This window comes from Triturus cristatus, chromosome 8 (assembly GCF_964204655.1).
Source record: "Triturus cristatus chromosome 8, aTriCri1.1, whole genome shotgun sequence".
In the NCBI taxonomy this organism is placed as follows: domain Eukaryota; kingdom Metazoa; phylum Chordata; class Amphibia; order Caudata; family Salamandridae; genus Triturus; species Triturus cristatus.
This window is the reverse complement of record NC_140591.1, coordinates 1,170,218,985-1,170,240,122: the sequence shown is the minus strand read 5'-3', so window position 1 is coordinate 1,170,240,122 and position 21,138 is coordinate 1,170,218,985. Positions and strand designations below refer to the sequence as shown.

Sequence of the window (21,138 nt, the reverse complement as noted above, 5' to 3'; positions counted from 1 at the left end):
CTGGTTGTGAAATTAAACAACCTTCTACCCTGTTGTTTTATTTTTAGATATGACTTAACCACAGAGCAAAGAGCTACAGAGAGCTCCTTAAACCACAATGAAAGGAAGTACTAGGGCAGGGATCAAGGCGTGAACCTCAAAGGACTGTGGACTCCAGCGCAAGTAGGCAGTACACGGTCCCTCACAATCACCCATATGTGGCAGGCAGCGTATTTTCATTCAGTCACAAGTGCTTCCCTCTGTCTTCTTGATACTGTGGAAATGTCACTGGTAATATAGGAAGTGCATATTTCAGACCTACAGTTCCGCATAACAAGAGCAGAGAAAGCACACCACAGCTTGAGTTCCTTTCTTCTGCTGGATGTCTGTCTTGATACTGAGCTTCAGCCGTGATATCCGAGTCACTACTCTAGATGGGTGTTTCACCCTCAGAAGGTCTGGAAGACTGGTCCAGCATGCTACTCTGAGTGAATTACCAGTGGTCAGACTGTTTGCAAGTATTCCTCAAATAGCCTTTTGTATTTTTGATGTAAACCATAATTGGCCAAGGAAATGTTTTCACTGTGCCACTGGAACCAAGCTGCACCTGACTGAACAGGTTGAAATCTTGTCAGATGGGATAACTAAGACCAAAATCCTTATCTACTACAGTATTCTGTGGGATTCCATGTAACGAAATACCTGTCTGTAGGCCTTAAATCAGAGTAATAACAATCTACCCTTAAATGATTATTGACCTTAACATTTGCTTTCTATAATCAGTAGCCAGGCCTACTGCCTTCATCATAATATTTCATAATACACAATCAGACTTATAGCCTTTATCATTGCCATGTCACCATAACAAACTATGTTCTACTGTGTTGGGCATAAGCACAAGGTAACCATCAGGTATGCCGTAATAAAATTACAAATATGTACAAATTCCACTTATCAAAACAATTAAAAAAACTCCTTATAGAACTTAACATTGATTACTATAGTGCAAATCTTCTATCCCCATGGTTTGTTCAGATGAATTATCAAAACCCGTGCCTACTACTATAATCTATAGATTACATGTACGAAAATTCCTTTGTTGACCCTGAAAAACACTGTGAAACAATTCACTGTTAAAGGCCTGCTGGCTTTAACAAATGTTTTTCAAAATAAGTAAGCTAGGTCTACTGCCTTTGTCATAACTTTTCAAAGTAAGGAGATTAGACCCGTCGTATAAAACGTAATTTTTCCCAGTGAACCAATCCGATCTATATTTTGTCCCTGAAACCAGCTCTGGCCTACTGTTTTGAGCATACACTTTCCTAAAAAGCAACCATGATTTGATGTCGCTAGGGGCACTAGCCAGGGCTGTCCCCCCTACTTTTTGCCCTCTACATGTAGCCCTTTTCCGAATGCATACGCAGGAACACCGATGTTGGGGATTTGCAGATGGGGGCAGAGGGCATAGCTAGCACTTGACGCAGATCTGATGATAGTGGTGGTGAGGCCCCTTACTTCCCTGCCTCCTCTGATACAGGAGATGGAGGACTTTGGACGAGCCCCTGGTTTCAAAATCATCTTTCCGAAATCACGTCCTTAACCTCACTTTTCCCAAGACCGACCAAGCTCACTTAGAACACCTCTTCTTTTTCACCTAGGCACCTCACGGAGTGGGATACTTGGACCTTCAGATACTCCAGACGCCAATTCAAACCGCAGAAAGCAACTGTGCTAACCTCGTGAACACTGCCAGATCTGACCTTTCCTCATAGAAGAAGTACACCCTATCCTGGCTAGGGAGATTGGCAGCAATCAAAATGACCTTCCTACCTAAGATTCTGGAGAGAAGAGTTAGCCTAACGGCTAGGACGGTCAGCCTCGAATCTGGGAAACATATTGTGATTCTGGGCAAATCACTTAATCTCCCTGTGCCTAAAATAAATGAATGTGTCCTCATGTAACGCAACTGGTGCATTGCATCGTGTAAGGAAATGATGCTAAAGATTGTCCAGTATTGGTACTCTGCGCCAGTTAGTGTGCTAAGTGGAAACATGGCGGGGAGGGACCCTGTTGGAGACACTGTGGGAAAACTGGCACACTTACACTAATTCTTTTGAAATGACCCAAGAAAATATCATTTTAGCGGACATTAATGAGATCTACAACACAGACCTCCCCAGATTCCCTAGTTACATCCTTCTAGGACTTTGAAATCCCCAAATATACCCCTTAAAGTCATTGAAGGGGCGGGCTATCACGTTAGTGCTTGTGGCAACCAAGCAGGTCCTTTTAGTCCACTGGAACTCGTACTTCGTGCCATCGCGATTAGACTGGCTCCATTAGCTGTAAGACCTTCTAGGGATGGAGAAATTAATCACAGCCATATCCAGTGCACTGCCACTCTTTTACAGAACCTGGGGCCTTGCATCAGCTTTTTGTCCGATGAGTTCAGGGAGTTAACTTGCCCAACCTATTTACGAGTCCTTGGCCTTACCCGCCCAGACCATGGTACTTATTGAGGTTCTAGAGATGGTCTTTCCCATTTGTCTTACCCTTTTCAGCCCTAGTAATTCTATGGTTTCATATGCACTGCGCTGTCCAGAAAGTTAGCCTCCTATCCTTAATCAATCAATCAATCAATCACGGCATTTATAGAGCGCACTACTCACCTGTAAGGGTCTCAAGGCGCTGTGGGGGTGGGGGTGCTGCTACTGCTCGAACAGCCAGGTCTTGAGTAGCCTCCTGTAGGTCAGGAGGTCTTCGGTCTGCCGTAGAAGGATAGGGAGGGTGTTCCAGGATTTGGCGGCAAGGTAGGAGAACGATCTGCCGCCAGTGGTCATTCTCCGGATGCGGGGGTCGGTGGCGAGGGCAAGGTCAGCGGAGCAGAGCTGGCGGTTCGGGGTGTAGAAAGTGAGTCGTCTGTTGAGGTATGCTGATCCGGTGTCGTGGAGTGCCTTGTGTGCGTGGGTGAGGAGCTTGAAGGTGATCCAGTGCAGGTCTCTCAGGTGGAGTGTGATGTGGCTGTGGTGAGGGATGTCGAGGATCTGGCGGGCGGAGGCGTTCTGTATGCGTTGCAGTCGTTTCAGCAATTTGGCCAGGGCTCCCGCATAGAGGGCATTTCCATAGTCCAGTAGTCGGCTGACTAGGACTTGGGTGACCGTTCTTCTTGTGTCGGTGGAGATCCACCTGTAGATCTTTCGGAGCATGCGGAGGGTGTTGAAGCAGGAGGATGAGATTGCGTTGACTTGCTTGGTCATGGAGAGAGTTGAGTCGAGGATGAATGCCAGGTTGCGTGCGTGGTCAGTGGGTGTTGGAGCTGCACCCAGGGCAGTTGGCCACCAGGAGTCGTCCCAGGCTGTGGGGGTGGAGCCGAGGATGAGGACCTCCGTCTTTTTCGAGTTCAGTTTCTGACGGCTGTTCTTCATCCACTCGGCAACGGCTTTCATTCCTTCGTGGAGGTTGGTTTTAGTGGTGCGAGGGTCTTTGGTGAGGGAGAGTGTCAGCTGTGTGTCGTCTGCGTAGGAGATGATGTTGAGGTTGTACAGTCTAGCGACGCGGGCGAGCGGTGCCATGTAGACATTGAACAGTGTCGGGCTGAGGGATGATCCTTGGGGTACGCCGCAGATGATCTTGGAGGCTTCGGATCGGAAAGGGGGGAGTCGGACGCTCTGCGTTCTGTCGGAGAGGAAGGAGGTGGTCCAGACCAGAACTTTTCTCGCGGATTCCTGCGTCGTAGAGGTGAGTGCGTAGGGTGTGGTGGCAGACCATGTCGAAAGAGGTCCAGGAGGGCCCTGATGTCGTCGGTGGCGGCGATGAGGGCTGTTTCGGTGCTGTAGTTGCTGCAGAACCCAGACTGGGACGGGTCCAGGATGTTGTTCTCCTCGAGGTAGTGGGTCAGTTGTTTGTTGACGGTCTTCTCGATGACCTTCGCTGGGAACGGGAGCAGGGAGATGGGCCGGAAGTTCTTGAGGTCCCTCGGGTCTGCCTTGGGTTTCTTGAGCAAGGCGTTGATTTCGGCGTGCTTCCAGCTCTCCGGGAAGGTCCCGGTCTCGAAGGAGATGTTGGTGGCCTTGCGGAGGTGGGGTGCGATGGTGGCGCTGGCTTTGTTGAAGATGTGGTGAGGGCATGGGTCTGACGGGGAGCAGGAGTGGATGGTGCTCATGATTTTGATGGTGTTGTCGTCGTTGATGTTAGTCCATGTGAGCAGGGGGTCGCTGTTGGTTTTTTTGGCGGCTCTGATGAGGTGATGATGTTGGCGCATGGCGTTCTTCTGGGCCACTAGGTTCTCCGGTGTCTGTTTGTGGTGCCATTTCTCCTCCAATTTTCTGCAGTTTTGTTTGGAGGTCTGGAGGTCCTTGGTGAACCAGTTGGCGTTCCTGTTGGTGCGTCTGTTGGAGGGGTTCTTGAACGGGGCGAGGGTGATGGCGCAGTCGTCGATCCAGTGTCTGAGATTGCTGGCGGCGGCATCAGGGTCGGTGGGGTCGGGGGTGGGCTCTGGGCCAGGGTGGTTGTTAGCTGGTCTTCGGTGACTTTGCCCCAGCAGCGGCGGGGGATCCTTACACCCCCTTCCTTTGTTTTCCCTTCGTCCTCTCTCTCTATGTCCCCTCTTTTCCTCCAATCCCCTCCCCATCTGCCAACCTTCTAGTTAATGTGACTTTTATGGTTTCCCACTGGTCTCTGGAGATAGGTGGGAAGAATTTTGTATTAACGTTGGCCTAAAAATCAATTAGATTTAAACCTGAAAGCGACCATCAGAAATACAGTTATAAAATTCCAAATGCATACAAAAATAAAGTTGGTTAAGCAAAATGCTGTCTCTCCTAAGAGGGCCTAACAAGAATTCTCACAGAGCAAATCTCTATACCCACATGTTGTCACAGGGGATAACCAACACCAAACACATTGCTTACTGCTGTGATGTTTGAGATTCCATGTAAAAAAATCCTTCTCTGCAGGCTTACATAAAGAATAGTACCAACCCATCCTTAAATGGATTGATAACATATGCTTTTCACAATAAATGAATCAGGCTTACTGCCCTTATTGTAACATTTCTCAATAAACAGATCGGGCCTATAGCCATGCTCATTGGCTTGCCACCATAGTCAACTCAATCCTGTTGTACTGACTATACGTTTGGCTACAAACCAAAACGTCCATTATAAACACTAGTTTCAGTGGAAGCACACAACTTTGGTCCAATCAAATCCTGTACTCAGGGGATCAAACATGTTTGTGGAGCCTAAACCCCTCTTTCACTGGTGCTCTGAAAGCCCTTTTTTGTTGAACACATTAGGTCTGTCAACAGCTTCAATATGAAGCCAGACATAATGTGGCAGTGGAACAAATGTATAGGGAAATGTGTAAGTCGGAGGGATACACAACCTCACTGTTCATCTCTTTATGCAACTGAAGTAAAGCATGAATGACTATGTCCAGGAAATGCTGTCTGTCCGGAAACTTAAATACCCTAGCTACAGATGTGAGAAAGTTAGAAAAGAATTACTTTTTATGGAACTCCGACTCTCCCAAGGGTTTGTATGGTTCTCTGACTTCAGGATGAGAATATCTTCCAGTTTACCGATTGCAATTAATTACTCCTATTTCCTGCAACACTGTGATATGGCTACCTTCTTCTTTCTTCTGCCAGCCATGGTGGAGTTTCCCATGTCAGTTTGGTTTTCATCGCAGTCTTCTATGCTGCCGGCTTGTAGACTACAGTCACTGCAAGTGTGTTGTTAGACAGTTTCCGCTTCCAGTTACCTGTAGATAGGATGGTGACAAATGTGGCCAAATCACATTGCTCTATATCCAGATCGCGACTCACTCGCCTAATTGTATTATTCTATAGTCTGATGTCTTTTTCCAGTGTATCGCATTCATACATAGAAACACGTCTTGCAGAAAGTCATTGATTATTCTCTCAACCTTTCCTTTTGTGAGTGTGAGACCGGCCTCACGGCGTTGCCCTCCCAATCCTCCAGCCACCCTGCAACCACCCTCCAGGCACGACATCTCCGACTCCGGCCGCCCCAGCCACCCAGATCCGAGGGCCGGCCAGAGCCCTGACAGACTCGACACCCTACCACGCATGTCCGACCGAGGGAGCGGGAACCCTCGAGCCAGACCCAGAGGCGCCAGCCCAGTCACACCTCGGGTCGCCTTCCCTGGGAAGACTCGATCGGCCACCAGGCCCCTGGGGAGCAGGCGCCGCCCCTGCCGAGCGTCTGGGGTCCCTCCCAGACCCACCTAAAAAGACCAAAGAAGTGAGCGGCAGGAAATCCCGCCGAACCCCCTCCGTCACCCCAGTCCCCCCTCTGCGAGGACTCCGGACTTCAAAGAGAAAGCGGAGTATAACAAGGGGTGCCGGAGGAACGAATGCAGAGAAGACCTGAAACCATCCGAGCCTGCTGACGCTGTCGCGGCTCCCGAACGCTGAAGTCACCTGGGCCTGCTGAGTGACTCGCGGCCTCTCGCTATTGAACCATCTGAGCCCTGCTGACGAGGTCGCGGCTCCCGAACACTGAACCACCTGGGCCTGCTGAGTGACTCGCGGCCCCCAGCTATTGAACCATCTGAGCCTTGCTGACGAGGTCGCGGCTCCCGAACACTGAACCACCTGGGCCTGCTGAGTGACTCGCGGCCCCCAGCTATTGAACCATCTGAGCCTTGCTGACGGGATCACGGCTCCCGAACTCCGACCGCCTGTGCCTGCTGAGAGACTCGCGGCGCTCCCCTTGAGGACGACTCGGTAAGAGATCGCCCAGAGACACGACACCCTCCAGCTCGAGGATTGTGAGCTATCCGCAGGGTATTTCGCAGAGACACTATCTTTAATGACTGTCCCGCTACCCCCATTCCCCCACGACCGATTTGTGGTACCTTGTGCCACTGCTGTACTGCTTGCACCGTGGATCATAAAGATCCCTTGAAACCATCGAAAAAGAACCTATCGTCCTACAAAGAATACGTGTGGTGTCACTCTGTTCGTAGTGTAAGCTCAGGGTGTGCGCGCCTGGTTCGGCCTACTTGGGAGAGGTGGGTCAAAGGGGTGGGCAAGACATGTATCGAACCCCCCTCCGGCGAACGCCTTTCCAACATTTGGTGGCAGACGACAGGATCCGAGCCGACACCAAAAGAGAGCGTGCAGTGAACGACTGACGCACTACCAAACAGAGATGGAAGGAGAAACCTCCCTGGGTGCCGCAGGTACCGAAATAAGCTCACCGTTCCGAGAGGATCAATTGGACTATTACACACATAGAGAATTAAAACAGTTTTGCAAGGATCTTGGCATCGCTACCACCGGATTAAGCACAAAGGAAGACTTCCAGAAAGTACTGAAAACCTGGGTCGAGACGGGGGCGCCCCCGACCCAAACGGAAGGAGACTCTGCCCATGAACCACCAAGCATCCCGGTGAGAAACAATGGGCCAGAGGGGAACCTGTCCCCCGAGGAGCTAGCGGACCGAGAGAGAAGCCGCAACCACAAACTTGAACTGGCAAAGCTAAAAATCGAGGGAGAAATAAAGCTGGCAGAGAAAAAGTTGGCCGTCGAGCAGTTACGACTACAAGGGGAACTCGAGGAGAAGAGACGCCAAAGAGAGCACGACGAAAAAAAACTCCAGCTAGAACATGAGCGCAGCCTGAAGGAGATCGAGTGGCGGGCTAAAAACGAAAAGTCACAGCCGCCCGGGAATCCACCGTCCGCTCCCACCGGGGAAACCAAAGTCCACATCCCCAAGGATGTGGTAAAAGAGTATTACAAGAATGACGATATCCAGCAGTGGTTTAACCCCTTCGGTGCTCATGACGGAACGGTTCCGTCATGAGCCACGGTTGAGCTGTGCTCATGACGGAACCGTTCCGTCATGACCACGCCCGCGCAAGATTCCGTCAGCACAGCGGCGGAATTTGCGCAGCATGGAAGGGGTTAAGGCCTACGAAGTCGCCATGACCTCTCACCGAGTCCCGCAGAAGGATTGGGGGCTGGCCTATGGGGCCGGTTCTTAAGCGAAGGAAGAGACACCCTGCTAGATCTGCCCTCCACGGTCATGAACTCCTACAGCCACATGAAGGAAGCCCTCGTGGGCCGGTATGGACTCACCCCCGAAATGTACCGACAACGGTTCCGAGATTGCAAGAAGATACCGGGCACCACGTGGGTAGAATACGTGAACTTTTACAGCCGAGCCTTGGACGGGTGGATCAAGGGCAGAAAGGTCTCCACCTTCGAAGAATTGTTTGATCTGATTGCCTGGGAACATTTAGCGGCCAATTGCTTTGTAGAACTGCGCCAACATCTCCTGGACAGTAAACTCACCGGCCCTTGGAAGCTGGCCGCTGAGGCTGATCGTTGGGTGAATACCCGGGCCACCCGCGGCCCCGTGGGGGACTACGGCCGCCACAGTCAAGGCCCCCCCGCCAGAGGGGCGGAGGAAACCACGGCCGACCAAGAGACTTCCCCGGGGGGTCCTCACACAGCCCCCCCAGCAGCCCACCAGCGGCAGGTTCAGCCCCGTCCACAGCAAGCACCGGAGCCCCAGGACGGCTAGGTCCACGAGCTAGGATCACCTGCTTCCGCTGCCAACAGCCCGGACACTACGCCAATGACCCCCAGTGTCCCCAGTATCAGCGAACCGCAACGACCAACCCCCGGCCCGGCAGATGGCCTCCGTGGCTCTGGGGGAAGAGATGGAGGACTCCGAAGAATGGGAACCAGCGGCCATGGCCCTGGTCTCCCTTGGTGATCGAGAAATGGTCCCCGGGACACCCTTGCCCGCCAACACAGAGAAATACCGACAGCAGGTGACCATCAACGGCCGCCGAGTCGAGGGCCTCCGCGACACCGGGGCGAGTGTCACCGCGGTCCACCGCAGCCTAATTTCAGAAGACCAGATCCTAACCGGTGCCCTCTGTCCGGTCGTGTCCTCCGACAATTCTGAGAGCCTCTGCCAGATGGCGCTGGTGCCTTTCGAGTGGGGAGGGGTCTCCGGAGAATTGAAGGTAGCGGTCCGAACATCACAGCCCGTAGACTGCCTCCTGGGCAACGACCTGGAGAGTTCCCCATGGGGTCAAGTAGAACGAAGAGCCCATCTCGAGATGGTGTGGGCCTACCAGAATGGGTCTGCGCCACCACGCGCTCCATGACCGCGCGATTGCCTCTCTCCGAGGGCGGTGAGGCCCTCCCACCGAACACTGTCCCCGAGAACCGGGACACCCTACCAGAAGCGGACAACCCTCCTTCGGCGGGAGAAGAAGACACTAACCCGGGAGAAGGACCGGAACCTTCCGCCCCTGAGGCCCTGACTGAGCTCGAAGAACTACCAGAGATGGCCCAATGGCGCTGTGAGGGAGGGCCCTCCCGTGAGGAGTTCTGCCAGGAACAGGCTACCTGCCCCTCCCTCGTGGGGCTCAGACAACAAGCCGAAGCCCAGGCCGCCGGTGACCGAGCCGGAACCCATTGGATCTATTGGGACAATGGCCTCCTATACAGCGAACAAAAGTCCGCCGAGCTAGGCGCAGCCCGAGTACTGGTGGTACCCCTGCGTTTCCGAAGCCTCCTCCTGGGCCTGGCCCACGATGTACCCTTGGCAGGACACTTAGGCCAAGACAAAACATATCAGCGACTGGTTACCCACTTCTATTGGCCCAAGATGCGAGCGAATGTAGAAGTACACTGCAAATCCTGCCTCACGTGCCAAGGCAGTGGGAAGAGTGGCGGAAAACGCAAAGCTCCCTTACAACCGTTCCCCGTTGTGAGTACCCCGTTCGAGCGGGTCGGCATCGACATCGTGGGACCCCTGGATCCAAAGACCGCCCAGGGCCACCGCTTCATCCTTGTCCTGGTGGACCATGCCACCCGCTACCCCGAGGCCATTCCCCTCCGCACCGTGACGGCTCCCGTGGTGGGCCGGGCTCTCATGGGGATCTTCTCCCGTGTCGGATTTCCCCGCGAGGTGGTGAGTGATCGCGGCACTAACTTCATATCCCGCTACATGAAGTCCCTGTGGCAGCAGTGCGGAGTCACATATAAGTTCACGACCCCCTACCACCCCCAGGGCAACGGCCTAGTGGAACGCTTCAACCGAACCCTGAAGGGAATGATCCTGGGCCTCGAAGAGCCCCTGCGCCGGAAATGGGACGTCCTCCTCCCTTGCCTCCTGTTCGCGTACCGAGAAGTTCCCCAAAAGTCTCTGGGGTTCAGCCCCTTCGAACTGCTATATGGGCACCCCGTCCCAGGGCCCCTGAGCCTGGTCAAAGAGGGCTGGGAGACAAGCCCCCGGGGGACACCCCCTGATGTGTTCCGCTACATCCTGGCGCTCCGCAACCAGACGAGGAAGTACAGAGAACTCGCAAAGGCTAACCTCGAGGCCAGCCAAGAAGAAATGAAGCGCTGGTATGACCAGAACGCAACCCTGGTCGAGTTCCAGCCGGGCCAGCAGGTTTGGGTCATGGCCCCGGTGAAGCCCTGCGCCCTACAAGACAAATGGACTGGTCCCTTCAAGGTGATCGAGCGGAAGAGTCAGGTCACGTACCTGGTCGATGTACAGTCCCCACGGAACCCCCTCCGGGTCCTCCACGTGAACCGTCTCAAGCCCCACTTTGTGATAACAGAATTAAGTTTGCTACTGGCCACCGATAATGGGGCGGAAGAAGACACCGAACCCCTGCCCGACCCCCTGTGCACTAAAGACCTGGATGGTTCCGTGGAAGGAGTGAGACTTTCAACCACCCTCACTCCCCAACAGTCCGACGACTGCCGCCAGCTGCTCAGACAATTCGCAGACCTCTTCTCCCTCATTCCAAGGGTCACCGACTGGTGTGTCCACGACGTGGACACCGGCGACAGCCCGCCTGTGAGACACCGAGCCTACCGGGTGCCTGACCGGGTCCGCACCTGCATCAAGACCGAGGTACAGAAGATGCTCACCCTTGGAGTAATCGAGCCCTCCGACAGCCCCTGGGCCAGCCCGGTGGTTCTGGTCCCGAAGGCGGCTTCCCCTGGGGTCGCCCCCGAACTAAGATTCTGTGTGGACTACCGGGGGCTCAATGCGGTCACACGAGCCGACGCTCACCCTATTCCCCGCGCCGACGAGCTCATCGACCGCCTTGGGGCCGCCCGGTTCCTCAGCACTTTCGACCTGACCTGCGGATACTGGCAGATTGCTCTCACGGAGGGAGCGAAAGAACGCTCTGCCTTCTCCACACCAGATGGACACTACCGCTTCAGGGTCATGCCATTCGGGATGAAGAACGCCCCAGCCACGGTTGGTGAACAAGGTCCTGGCCGGACTCGAGGAGTTCAGCGCAGCGTACCTTGACGACATCGCTGTATTCAGCTCTCAATGGCACGAACATCTCCAGCACCTCCGACAAGTACTAATGGCCCTGCGCCAAGCCGGCCTGACAGTGAAGGCCAGCAAATGTCAGCTCGGGCAAGGCTCCGTGGTCTATCTGGGGCATCAGGTGGGCAGCGGGCAGGTCGCCCCTCTCCAACCAAAGATCGACGCCATCAAGTCCTGGGAGCCCCCCGCCACTCAGACAGAAGTCCGGGCCTTCCTGGGCCTCACAGGATACTACCGGAGGTTCATTAAAAACTATGGTAGCCTAGCAGGGCCTCTCACGGAGTTGACCTCCAAAAAGCTCCCGAAGAGGGTGCAGTGGACCCCCCAGTGCCAGCAGGCGTTCAACGCCTTGAAAACCGCCATGTGCACCGCCCCCGTACTCAAGGCCCCCGACTACTCCCAAGAGTTTGTGGTCCAGACCGACGCATCCGAACACGGCATCGGGGCCGTCCTCTCGCAGTTCGACGACAAGGGCATCGATCAGCCCATAGCCTTCATCAGCCGAAGGCTGCTGCCGCGAGAGCAACGTTGGAGTACTATAGAACGAGAGACCTTCGCCGTAGTCTGGGCCCTCAAGAAACTATGGCCCTACTTGTTCGGGACCCATTTCCGAGTGCAGACAGACCACCGGCCCTTGCGGTGGCTAATGCAGATGAGGGGGGAGAACCCCAAGCTACTACGATGGTCCATCTCTCTCCAAGGGATGGACTTCACCGTCGAACATCGCCCCGGGACGGATCATGCCAACGCCGACGGCCTGTCCCAGTTCTTCCGCTTCGGCGAGGAGAACCCCCCAGTGGATGGGTAGTTCTCCACGCCTTTCAGCTGGGGGGGACGCGTGTGAGACCGGCCTCACGGCGTTGCCCTCCCAATCCTCCAGCCACCCTGCAACCACCCTCCAGGCACGACATCTCCGACTCCGGCCGCCCCAGCCACCCAGATCCGAGGGCCGGCCAGAGCCCTGACAGACTCGACACCCTACCACGCATGTCCGACCGAGGGAGCGGGAACCCTCGAGCCAGACCCAGAGGCGCCAGCCCAGTCACACCTCGGGTCGCCTTCCCCGGGAAGACTCGATCGGCCACCAGGCCCCTGGGGAGCAGGCGCCTCCCCTGCCGAGCGTCTGGGGTCCCTCCCAGACCCACCTGAAAAGACCAAAGAAGTGAGCGGCAGGAAATTCCGCCGAACCCCCTCCGTCACCCCAGTCCCCCCTCTGCGAGGACTCCGGACTTCAAAGAGAAAGCGGAGTATAACAAGGGGTGCCGGAGGAACGAATGCAGAGAAGACCTGAAACCATCCGAGCCTGCTGACGCTGTCGCGGCTCCCGAACGCTGAAGTCACCTGGGCCTGCTGAGTGACTCGCGGCCTCTCGCTATTGAACCATCTGAGCCCTGCTGACGAGGTCGCGGCTCCCGAGCACTGAACCACCTGGGCCTGCTGAGTGACTCGCGGCCCCCAGCTATTGAACCATCTGAGCCTTGCTGACGAGGTCGCGGCTCCCGAACACTGAACCACCTGGGCCAGCTGAGTGACTCGCGGCCCCCAGCTATTGAACCATCTGAGCCTTGCTGACGGGATCGCGGCTCCCGAACTCCGACCGCCTGTGCCTGCTGAGAGACTCGCGGCGCTCCCCTTGAGGACGACTCGGTAAGAGATCGCCCAGAGACACGACACCCTCCAGCTCGAGGATTGTGAGCTATCCGCAGGGTATTTCGCAGAGACACTATCTTTAAAGACTGTCCCGCTACCCCCATTCCCCCACGACCGATTTGTGGTACCTTGTGCCACTGCTGTACTGCTTGCACCGTGGATCATAAAGATCCCTTGAAACCATCGATAAAAGAACCTATCGTCCTACAAAGAATACGTGTGGTGTCACTCTGTTCGTAGTGTAAGCTCAGGGTGTGCGCGCCTGGTTCGGCCTACTTGGGAGAGGTGGGTCAAAGGGGTGGGCAAGACGTGTATCGAACCCCCCTCCGGCGAACGCCTTTCCAACAGTGAGGCTTAAAGTGCCTTGTAGTGCCTTGAAATATAAAACTCACACTGTTATCCTTCATGTCCTGAGTAATAGCAATTTTGAATGTTGGCATTGGAGACATGAAGTCCTGTCAAGTGCGGTGGTATGGGCACTGATGGTGTACTTCCTAAGATGGCTCTGTTTAGACTCTTTTGAGACATGTAAAAATAAAACTACAAGACAGTGGTATCTTTGGGACTTGTAGCCCTACAGTGTGAAATGGCGGCACTATGTGAGGATAGGAATACCCAACAGTGGACATCGCTGAACGTGATGGATCACTTTACACCAATTTATCTATTACAATAGTGGATTCCTACTTAATCGCCTGACATTTTTGGCCTACAGAATTCATATAAGACTCGTGTACATTTTTATGTGTGCTAATACAATGTAACCTGTGACAAGATGTACCAGACTGGATTGTTTTTGAAAGGCATTGCTAGTATTCCTGTTCCTATGTTTTGTGATAGTATTTTTCTGTTGTTTGTTGTATGCATGCAAACACTTGTATTTGAGAAACATAAAAACCTTATTAGGAGTGTTGCTCTGCTTTCCTCAGTCTTTTCCAGCAGCTGTTTCCTCGCATATTCCACAACAAAGCGCGGGGCACACAGCATGCAGTTTACTGAGGACAGCTTATAGGCACAAACACATCAGTAAGGGAAGAAATTATGAAGATCCATGATTTGAAGCACATATAAGACATTTAATACAGACAAATCCCACATTGAAGCACCAACAGAATCACAACGTATCTTAAAAAATCATTAAATGACAGCACAACTAATGAAATAAAATAACATTCTTACAATGCACTCTGATCAGCTGACATTTATTGTTATTGATTTTCATCTTTCAATATAAAACATCATCTCGAAAATATTGCATCACAGTAAATTCAATAAAACAGATACGACATCTCAAATTATTAGGTTTAGAGCAATTACCTCCAGTATTTTCATCATAACTAATTTCATCCCAGTTCCCTCTTGTGGACATGTGTTAAAATACCTATTTATATTTATTGCCCAAGCTTTTATAGTGTTACTTTTCAGGCCTCCTCTCTGTTGATATTGTTTCAAATGCTAATAGCTCTCTTCTAGTCAACAGTTTCAGAAATCAGTAAACCAACCTTCACTGGCACTGAGACACTTCTAGGATTAGCCTGGAGTTTTTTTTTAACCAATAACGTGTGCACATTTTGCTGTTATTTTAACATGCTGGGCCATGTGTCTAGTGGGTCTTGTACGGATCTTGTTTTCCCTAACCTTTAAGTTGACATTAGGTTAGGAATCCAATGGCAGAAAATCCTGAATTTCAGCATTTTTAACTGCAATTGATTGGGAAAAGGTGCATAATACATATGTGATTTTCTCAAGATTCTGGTGTGAGGAAGAAAGGCCTGAGGAAGAAAAGTTATGTTTTCGGCCCATGCTTGGACAGTTTCTTGCACACAGAACAGTCCCACAGGGACATTTGAGTATGCTACAACGACTGACTTCCGGACTCCATTGCTAGCCACTGTTGCTGGTCACTGTAATGGGATACTTTTTCCTTAAGACCCACATCAGGTGAACTTCTGCTTTTTGGGTAGACTACAGTTCACCAATCTGACCTCTAGAGGTGGATAGCCACAAGGTACTGATCCAGCTGAGAGTGGACGGTGCCCTGGTACGGGACGAATGCCACCACCTAAGCTGAATGACAGACTTTATGAGTTTCCAATCGATTAAGCTGGAAAATAAATTCTTGGTCACACAAAGATTTGTAATTCCATATAGAGGAGGTCATCAAGATAGGCTCTGAGATTAATATATATATATTTTTTTTTTTACTTTGGGCACTGAGACACAGATGTGACCAAACATAATGGCGAGAGAAAAGGAAGGAGCAATTTTGCTAAATATTGCAATGGTTCCAAAAATAATGAATACTGTATCAGCCCATTATTTTTTAGCTGTCTCTGAGACATCCATTGCTAGATAGTCTGGGAGAACGATTTTATAGTGGTGGGATTAAGACAGAGGCAGGCCCCTTTTCTACTCGCACTTCTTTTGTTCTAATTGATTTGGATTGCATGATGAAACCTGGTGGGATGGAAGTCATCCAAATGAAGTCTCCAGGATTTTAAATGGCCCTCCTAAATAATGAATGAACATCGCTTCAAATATGTTCCTTAGCCCATGCCTTCATTTCAAATGGGCCACTATTTTGATAAAATAATTATCGCAAGGACAAAATTAGACACCAAAATCTGCATGTCTTGGTGAAAACCGAACCTTTTCCCCTTGTTAAATTTCAGTATGTTTTACCTGTTGAAATGTAACAAATGGTACGATCTTTATAATACCCAGTAACTACTGGGTGTAATAAACGTTCAATTTGTAATTAAGATCCATGAGTAAACAAGTGCTTCTGAATGGATCGCACTGTAACAGGCCACTCTTAATGAATCCTTAATGTTGCAAATACACAGTTACACACCCCACACGTCTGTGGGTGGTGTCCATTTTCTCTAGTGTCCATTTAATATGGAAGATCATGTTAAAAGGATTCCAAGCTATGCAAACATCATGCAAACTGAAGATGTTAAATTGTTTATTAAGTAGGGTGTTGCTTTTTAAGTTTTCCAAGCTTTTTGTAGTGCTTGAAAGCTGCATCTGGAAAACCCTGTAAAATTAACAATTCCATCATCTATCGAAGTGTTTCATTGTAGATCTAGGCTCAACAAATATAAATTCAGATATATTGGAAGTTTGCTATGTATTTAAGTCATGGGGGGTAAACCACTGTAATGAAAATTGATATTTTTAGATATAAGACTGGCAGCACCATCAAAAGATTAGTTTCTGAAAATTACTATCATTGAATGTAGAAGCTCTAATCTACAAATTAAAGCAAATGCACATTCCTAGACTTTGCAGAGACAATACATAAATATAGCTGAAGAGTACTTAAAACAGTACATGGAAATTCTTTACACTGGCTTCAGAAGCTAAGCAGCAGCACGGAATTGTGTAAAGCTCAAATACCAACAACACAGAACTGGAACAGATAGATATTCACATAGCATTTGTCTAAAGTAGGCTGTTTGTAGGCTATTGTAAGAAAGAGCGAGTGCTGCCCATTTCTGATGTCAAATATTACAACAACCAGAAATTAGATGTGTGAAGCCATATTTATGGTACAAGGGTTAATTTACCAACTGATTAGCACACAAGCACAATAGTTGTATAATTCTGAAAATGTACTTCTGGTTATTACCATTAATGTTTATAACCAATTACATTATCTGTTTTAATGACTGTCTGTCTTCCAATTTGTTTTAAAGGAGAAGACGGTTTCAAATTTAAAGAATACAATAGCAGATTTGGAAGATGCTTCAAGGTAAGTCCTACATGATATACATTAACTAAAAGTGGTAATGGAAGATAAAATTGAACGATAAATATACATTTGGCAAATTAAAATAGTTTGCAAACTGCCAGTTGCTATATATGGACGTGTCTGTTTGATCTTCTTTTTTGGTGTAGGCAGATAAATTGAACCTTGCTTGTTTGATCTGACGTCAAATTTAATGTTTTGCTTATTCAGGGTTAAAGATACTTCTTCCCCATCGCTCTCTTTTTCTGCAGTAATTAATGTATTCATATACGAGGTTATTTTCTAAATGTAATTTCTGAATATGTTTGGATTTTGTTTAATTGGTTCTTACCAAATAAACAAATTATTTTGTTCTGAATAATCCATTGAATATCGGATCTTAGTTGCAACACCACAAAGCATCCAAGAAAGGAGAAAAGGTAATTGACCGTCACAACCAAGAGAATGGACGAGACCCTATTCTATGGTCACCATGAGCTCCTTCCCAGGGGGCCAAAAAAAGGATGAACACTTAACAAACCAAACTAAAGCCACACACAAAATTGATGTTAAAAAAGGCTGCAAGTTTATGTGACTTGTACACCATTTCTAACAAAGCCTAGATGCCAAAGAGCACAGTACCAAGATAGAGTGGACATCTGGACGAGCTAAACCCACAGTCATCTAGACTTCACTCCTCCTTCCCCTGGTGGTCGTAGCCCCTGGATCAGGGTTAAAAAGTACCCTTGGAGCTTTTGTGCTACCTTCAGAAAGACATAACCATGTTCCCCCTTCCAATATGGCGACACACTGAATAATGAAATGCTAGCTTTGTTCCTTTGCAACAACTAATGTTCTCCTGCAGACTCCTTTCTACCTGGCCGCATGAGATCCCAATGGGCCCTACTTTGAACAGCTTTCTTTGGTGACTACTACTTACTTTATTCCGGGCACTGCTTTTATGTCTTTCGTCAATGCAGAAGGAAATGTATGCCTAAAGATCTTCTAGTAGAAATGGACGTGGCTATGAGATTGTCCATAGTGGGTGGCTGTGGTCTATCCCTACGCCTACACCTTTCACTCCCTCGATAGTTCATGGAAAAGCAGTAGAGGATTGTATTTGTATTGTAATTGCATTTATTTATTTATTTTGAAATCTGTTTTTATTGATTTTTCAATTGATAACACAGACATGTACAATAAAACGCAGTGAATATCCCCTGTATTGGGGGTAAGCCAAAAATATAGGACACTGTGGGAGAGTTACAGAGGTGGAGAAGATAGGAGCATATTGCAGTTGGCTACAAATAAGGAGTATGTCTCAGACCCTCTGAAAACACCTCGCCAATGAATTCAATAGGCGACTACTGTGAAGTAGTGTATGAACAAGGGAGGCGGAGTACAACAATCAGGGACAAAGTAAAAAATAATAGAGGGTTAACGTATAGAACTGGGGCACCATTGTTGTCCACTCAGCTTGCCCTCCCTTCCTACTTATGCATGCATTGTAGGTATTAGTAATTCAACAATTAGTCAGGGATATGCCTAGTCACAGATTATGTATATAAGACTGTTAGTGGCATCGTGCCGCAGTCCCACCAAGCCATAGTCAGTCCATTTATATGTGCTCAGTGACTGACCCATCTCCCAGAACCAGGCCATCTACATCAGCATTGTGAAGGCTTTGCAACTCCGCCAGTATTGCATCCCAGCTAGTGGCCATAGGGAGTCTGCGAAGTCCCAACATGTCTTCACGGTGTAGTGCAATGTTCTCCGCCTTGGCCTATATCAGTAGGGCACGTCACCACGCTAGGGCATTGGGGGGCTCGGAGGCCTAGGTCTAGAAAGCGGGATGCCACCTTATGCCTCTTAGTCCTGCTATAAAGGTGTAAGATGTAGGTCTCCCATTTAGAAGGGATGTTGCACACTGTACATCGGGAGAGGGCTTCTGCTATGGTGTTCCAGTACCCACTGAGGGAAGGGCATTTTCAAAGCATGTGTAAAAGGTCCGCTTCAACCAGTTGACAGCGAGGGCAGGCCGCATCAGAGTGGTGGAAGTATCTACTGATTTTAGCTGGGGTTAGGTATGCTCTGTGCATAATATAATACTGGATCTGACAGAAGCGCTGGTTGCGGGGGACGTGTAAGGCTCTCTAGGACTGTCGCCCATTCAGATTCAGTGAGTGAGAGATCTAGGTCCTCCTTCCAATGGAGCTTTGGTTGTAAATGTAAATGCTGCGTGATGTGTAAGAGAGGCAGCAACCTATTGTGTTAGGTGCCCACCTCTCCCCATTACATGTAAGTATTGAACTGCTAAGTGCATGGGTGGGTTCATTGGTCAAGTCTCCCCATCAGACCGTGAGGGCTGCCAGGAGTGAGTGGTGGAGTAGGAAGCGGCTAGGGTGTAGCCCCTCTTCCTCAACTAGCATGGCATATGGTATCAGTGTCCCGTCCCGGTAAAGGTCTTCTATGTCATGGATGCCTGCTTCACCCCAATTGTGTAGTTCAGCTGCTGTATTGACTCTGTGGCACCTAGGTGTTTCTTGGAGTAGTATGGCAGAAGCATATGGTGTTGTGCTGCGGGTAATATATAAGCATCTCAGGTAGCACCTATATGCCACTTTGAGTAGTAAAGATGCAATTGCAATGGATTTCGAGCAAGGGTGGAATAAGTGGAACAGGAAGACAAGCGATAGGGGCAGGTGTAATGTTGCCGTATTAGTAAGTTGACAGGAGGCCAACCATCGGGCTATCCACTGTAGTTGTACCGCAAGGTAGTAATGCTCCATGTTAATTGCCGCGAGGCGGCCACAACCTGCATGTAAGTAAAGTTATTATAATTGCATTTATATAGTGCTTATTAACCATGACAAGTCATTGAAGCTCTTTATGGCAGGTAGTATGCTACTCACGATACTCAGATTAGTGGGTAATCCAGCGGTTATTGAGATTAATTCTGTTCTCTCCAAGAAGCTATTGATGCAGCGGAAACCTTTTCTCTACTTCAACTTCCGCACTGGGCTCACCAAACTATCTTTTTGTGAATTTCTACTAAACACAAATTTACACTATACCCATAAAGGCATTGGTCCTCTGATGAAACCTTTTAAATCGTATTGGGGGTGTGACTTCAGGATGTCCAAACCATAGTTAGCCACCCAATGAGGACCAGTAATTAGTGGGTAACTCACAAGTTTGAAATGAGACTCAAATAAATTACTCTCAGAATCATACTATAAATATAATGTATTTCTATAGGTAGGCCCAACCTCCTGAAGAAGTTCAGTTAACCAGAATTATACATACTAAGAGTTCTGCAGTGGCAACACAGAATCGAAGACGCAGAACTTGATGCTCTGAAAATAATCTTTGACTCTCTTATGCATCTGGAATCAATACTAAATAGCACAGTTTACAGAAAGAACATCAGGACACAATAACAGACTCAGGCACATTTAGTTAAATTGTTTATTGTATTAATGATCCAAAATCAATGCATAAAAGCAACATTTTAAATAGTTCAGTTAGAATGCCAATCACATGTAGTATAAAACTTCAGATTTAGTCAAAGGATTTCAAAGAGGAAAATAAGCATTATAGATTCCCACTATCAATGAAGGCAGGAGGATGGTTGGAAGGATGAAAAACCTCATTCAGGAAAGGGTCAAAGGATCAAGTTAAAGTCCTCTAGGGAAATGTCCATGAACATGGGGAGAGAACAAAAATTGGGAAAGTTCAGATTTAGTATCTCACTAAATCTATCCAAAAGAGTTCAGTAAACAAGTTCATTGGAAAAGATAAATCAGAGCTTTGAGTTCAGGTTGTCGACAAGGGAGTCCAAATCGATCTACAGTTTCAGCAGCAGCTGAAATAGCATCTAAAGTCATTGATCAAAAAGAGCCAAAAATAAGAGAGCCCTTCGATCTGCATTTCCAATCTAATCCTTATCCTCTACAAGTCCTCCTTTATAAATATCTTCTTTATATAATAGATGATGCAGTTTTGACATCCGCGATTGGACCACAGTGGTCTGTCCATTGTGCAGTTAACTTCCATTTGTTAGGTACCATTTGTTACTCCAGCATTGTTTCCCAAGCTAGTCATGAGAAACTACAGTCTTTGCCATCCTCACAGGTTAGTTACAGAAAGAAAAATGTATTTGTAGCTCCTTCATGGTTACAGTCCAAGTATCAGTTCCCACCAATTCACACACACACACAAGGAATACGGCTTAATTCATTGTTAAATTGTTACATTAGGCAGGAACAGTTAAAGCAACATTTGAAAAAAATACGTCAAAGTTCTTTTCGCTAGGCCATGAAATAATGCAACTTTAGCAAGTAAATTTCAATGCATTGAAATCCTCTTTCTTTGGTGAATCAAATCATTAATAACTATTCAAACCATAAGAAAGTAAATCAAATGTTT

The 21,138-nt window shown here is 49.1% G+C and overlaps 1 protein-coding gene across 5 annotated transcripts in view; it reads left to right on the top strand.

The window, feature by feature from the left end:
* The window catches only part of TSGA10 (testis specific 10), a 505,694-nt gene that overhangs the window by 271,582 nt on the left and 212,974 nt on the right, over positions 1–21,138 (top strand). For all 5 annotated transcript variants that reach the window (XM_085622835.1, XM_085622834.1, XM_085622832.1 and 2 more), the window contains one exon: positions 16,679–16,734. In XM_085622835.1, coding sequence (XP_085478961.1) covers positions 16,679–16,734 — 56 coding nt within the window. The remainder of the gene's footprint in view (positions 1–16,678; positions 16,735–21,138) is intronic.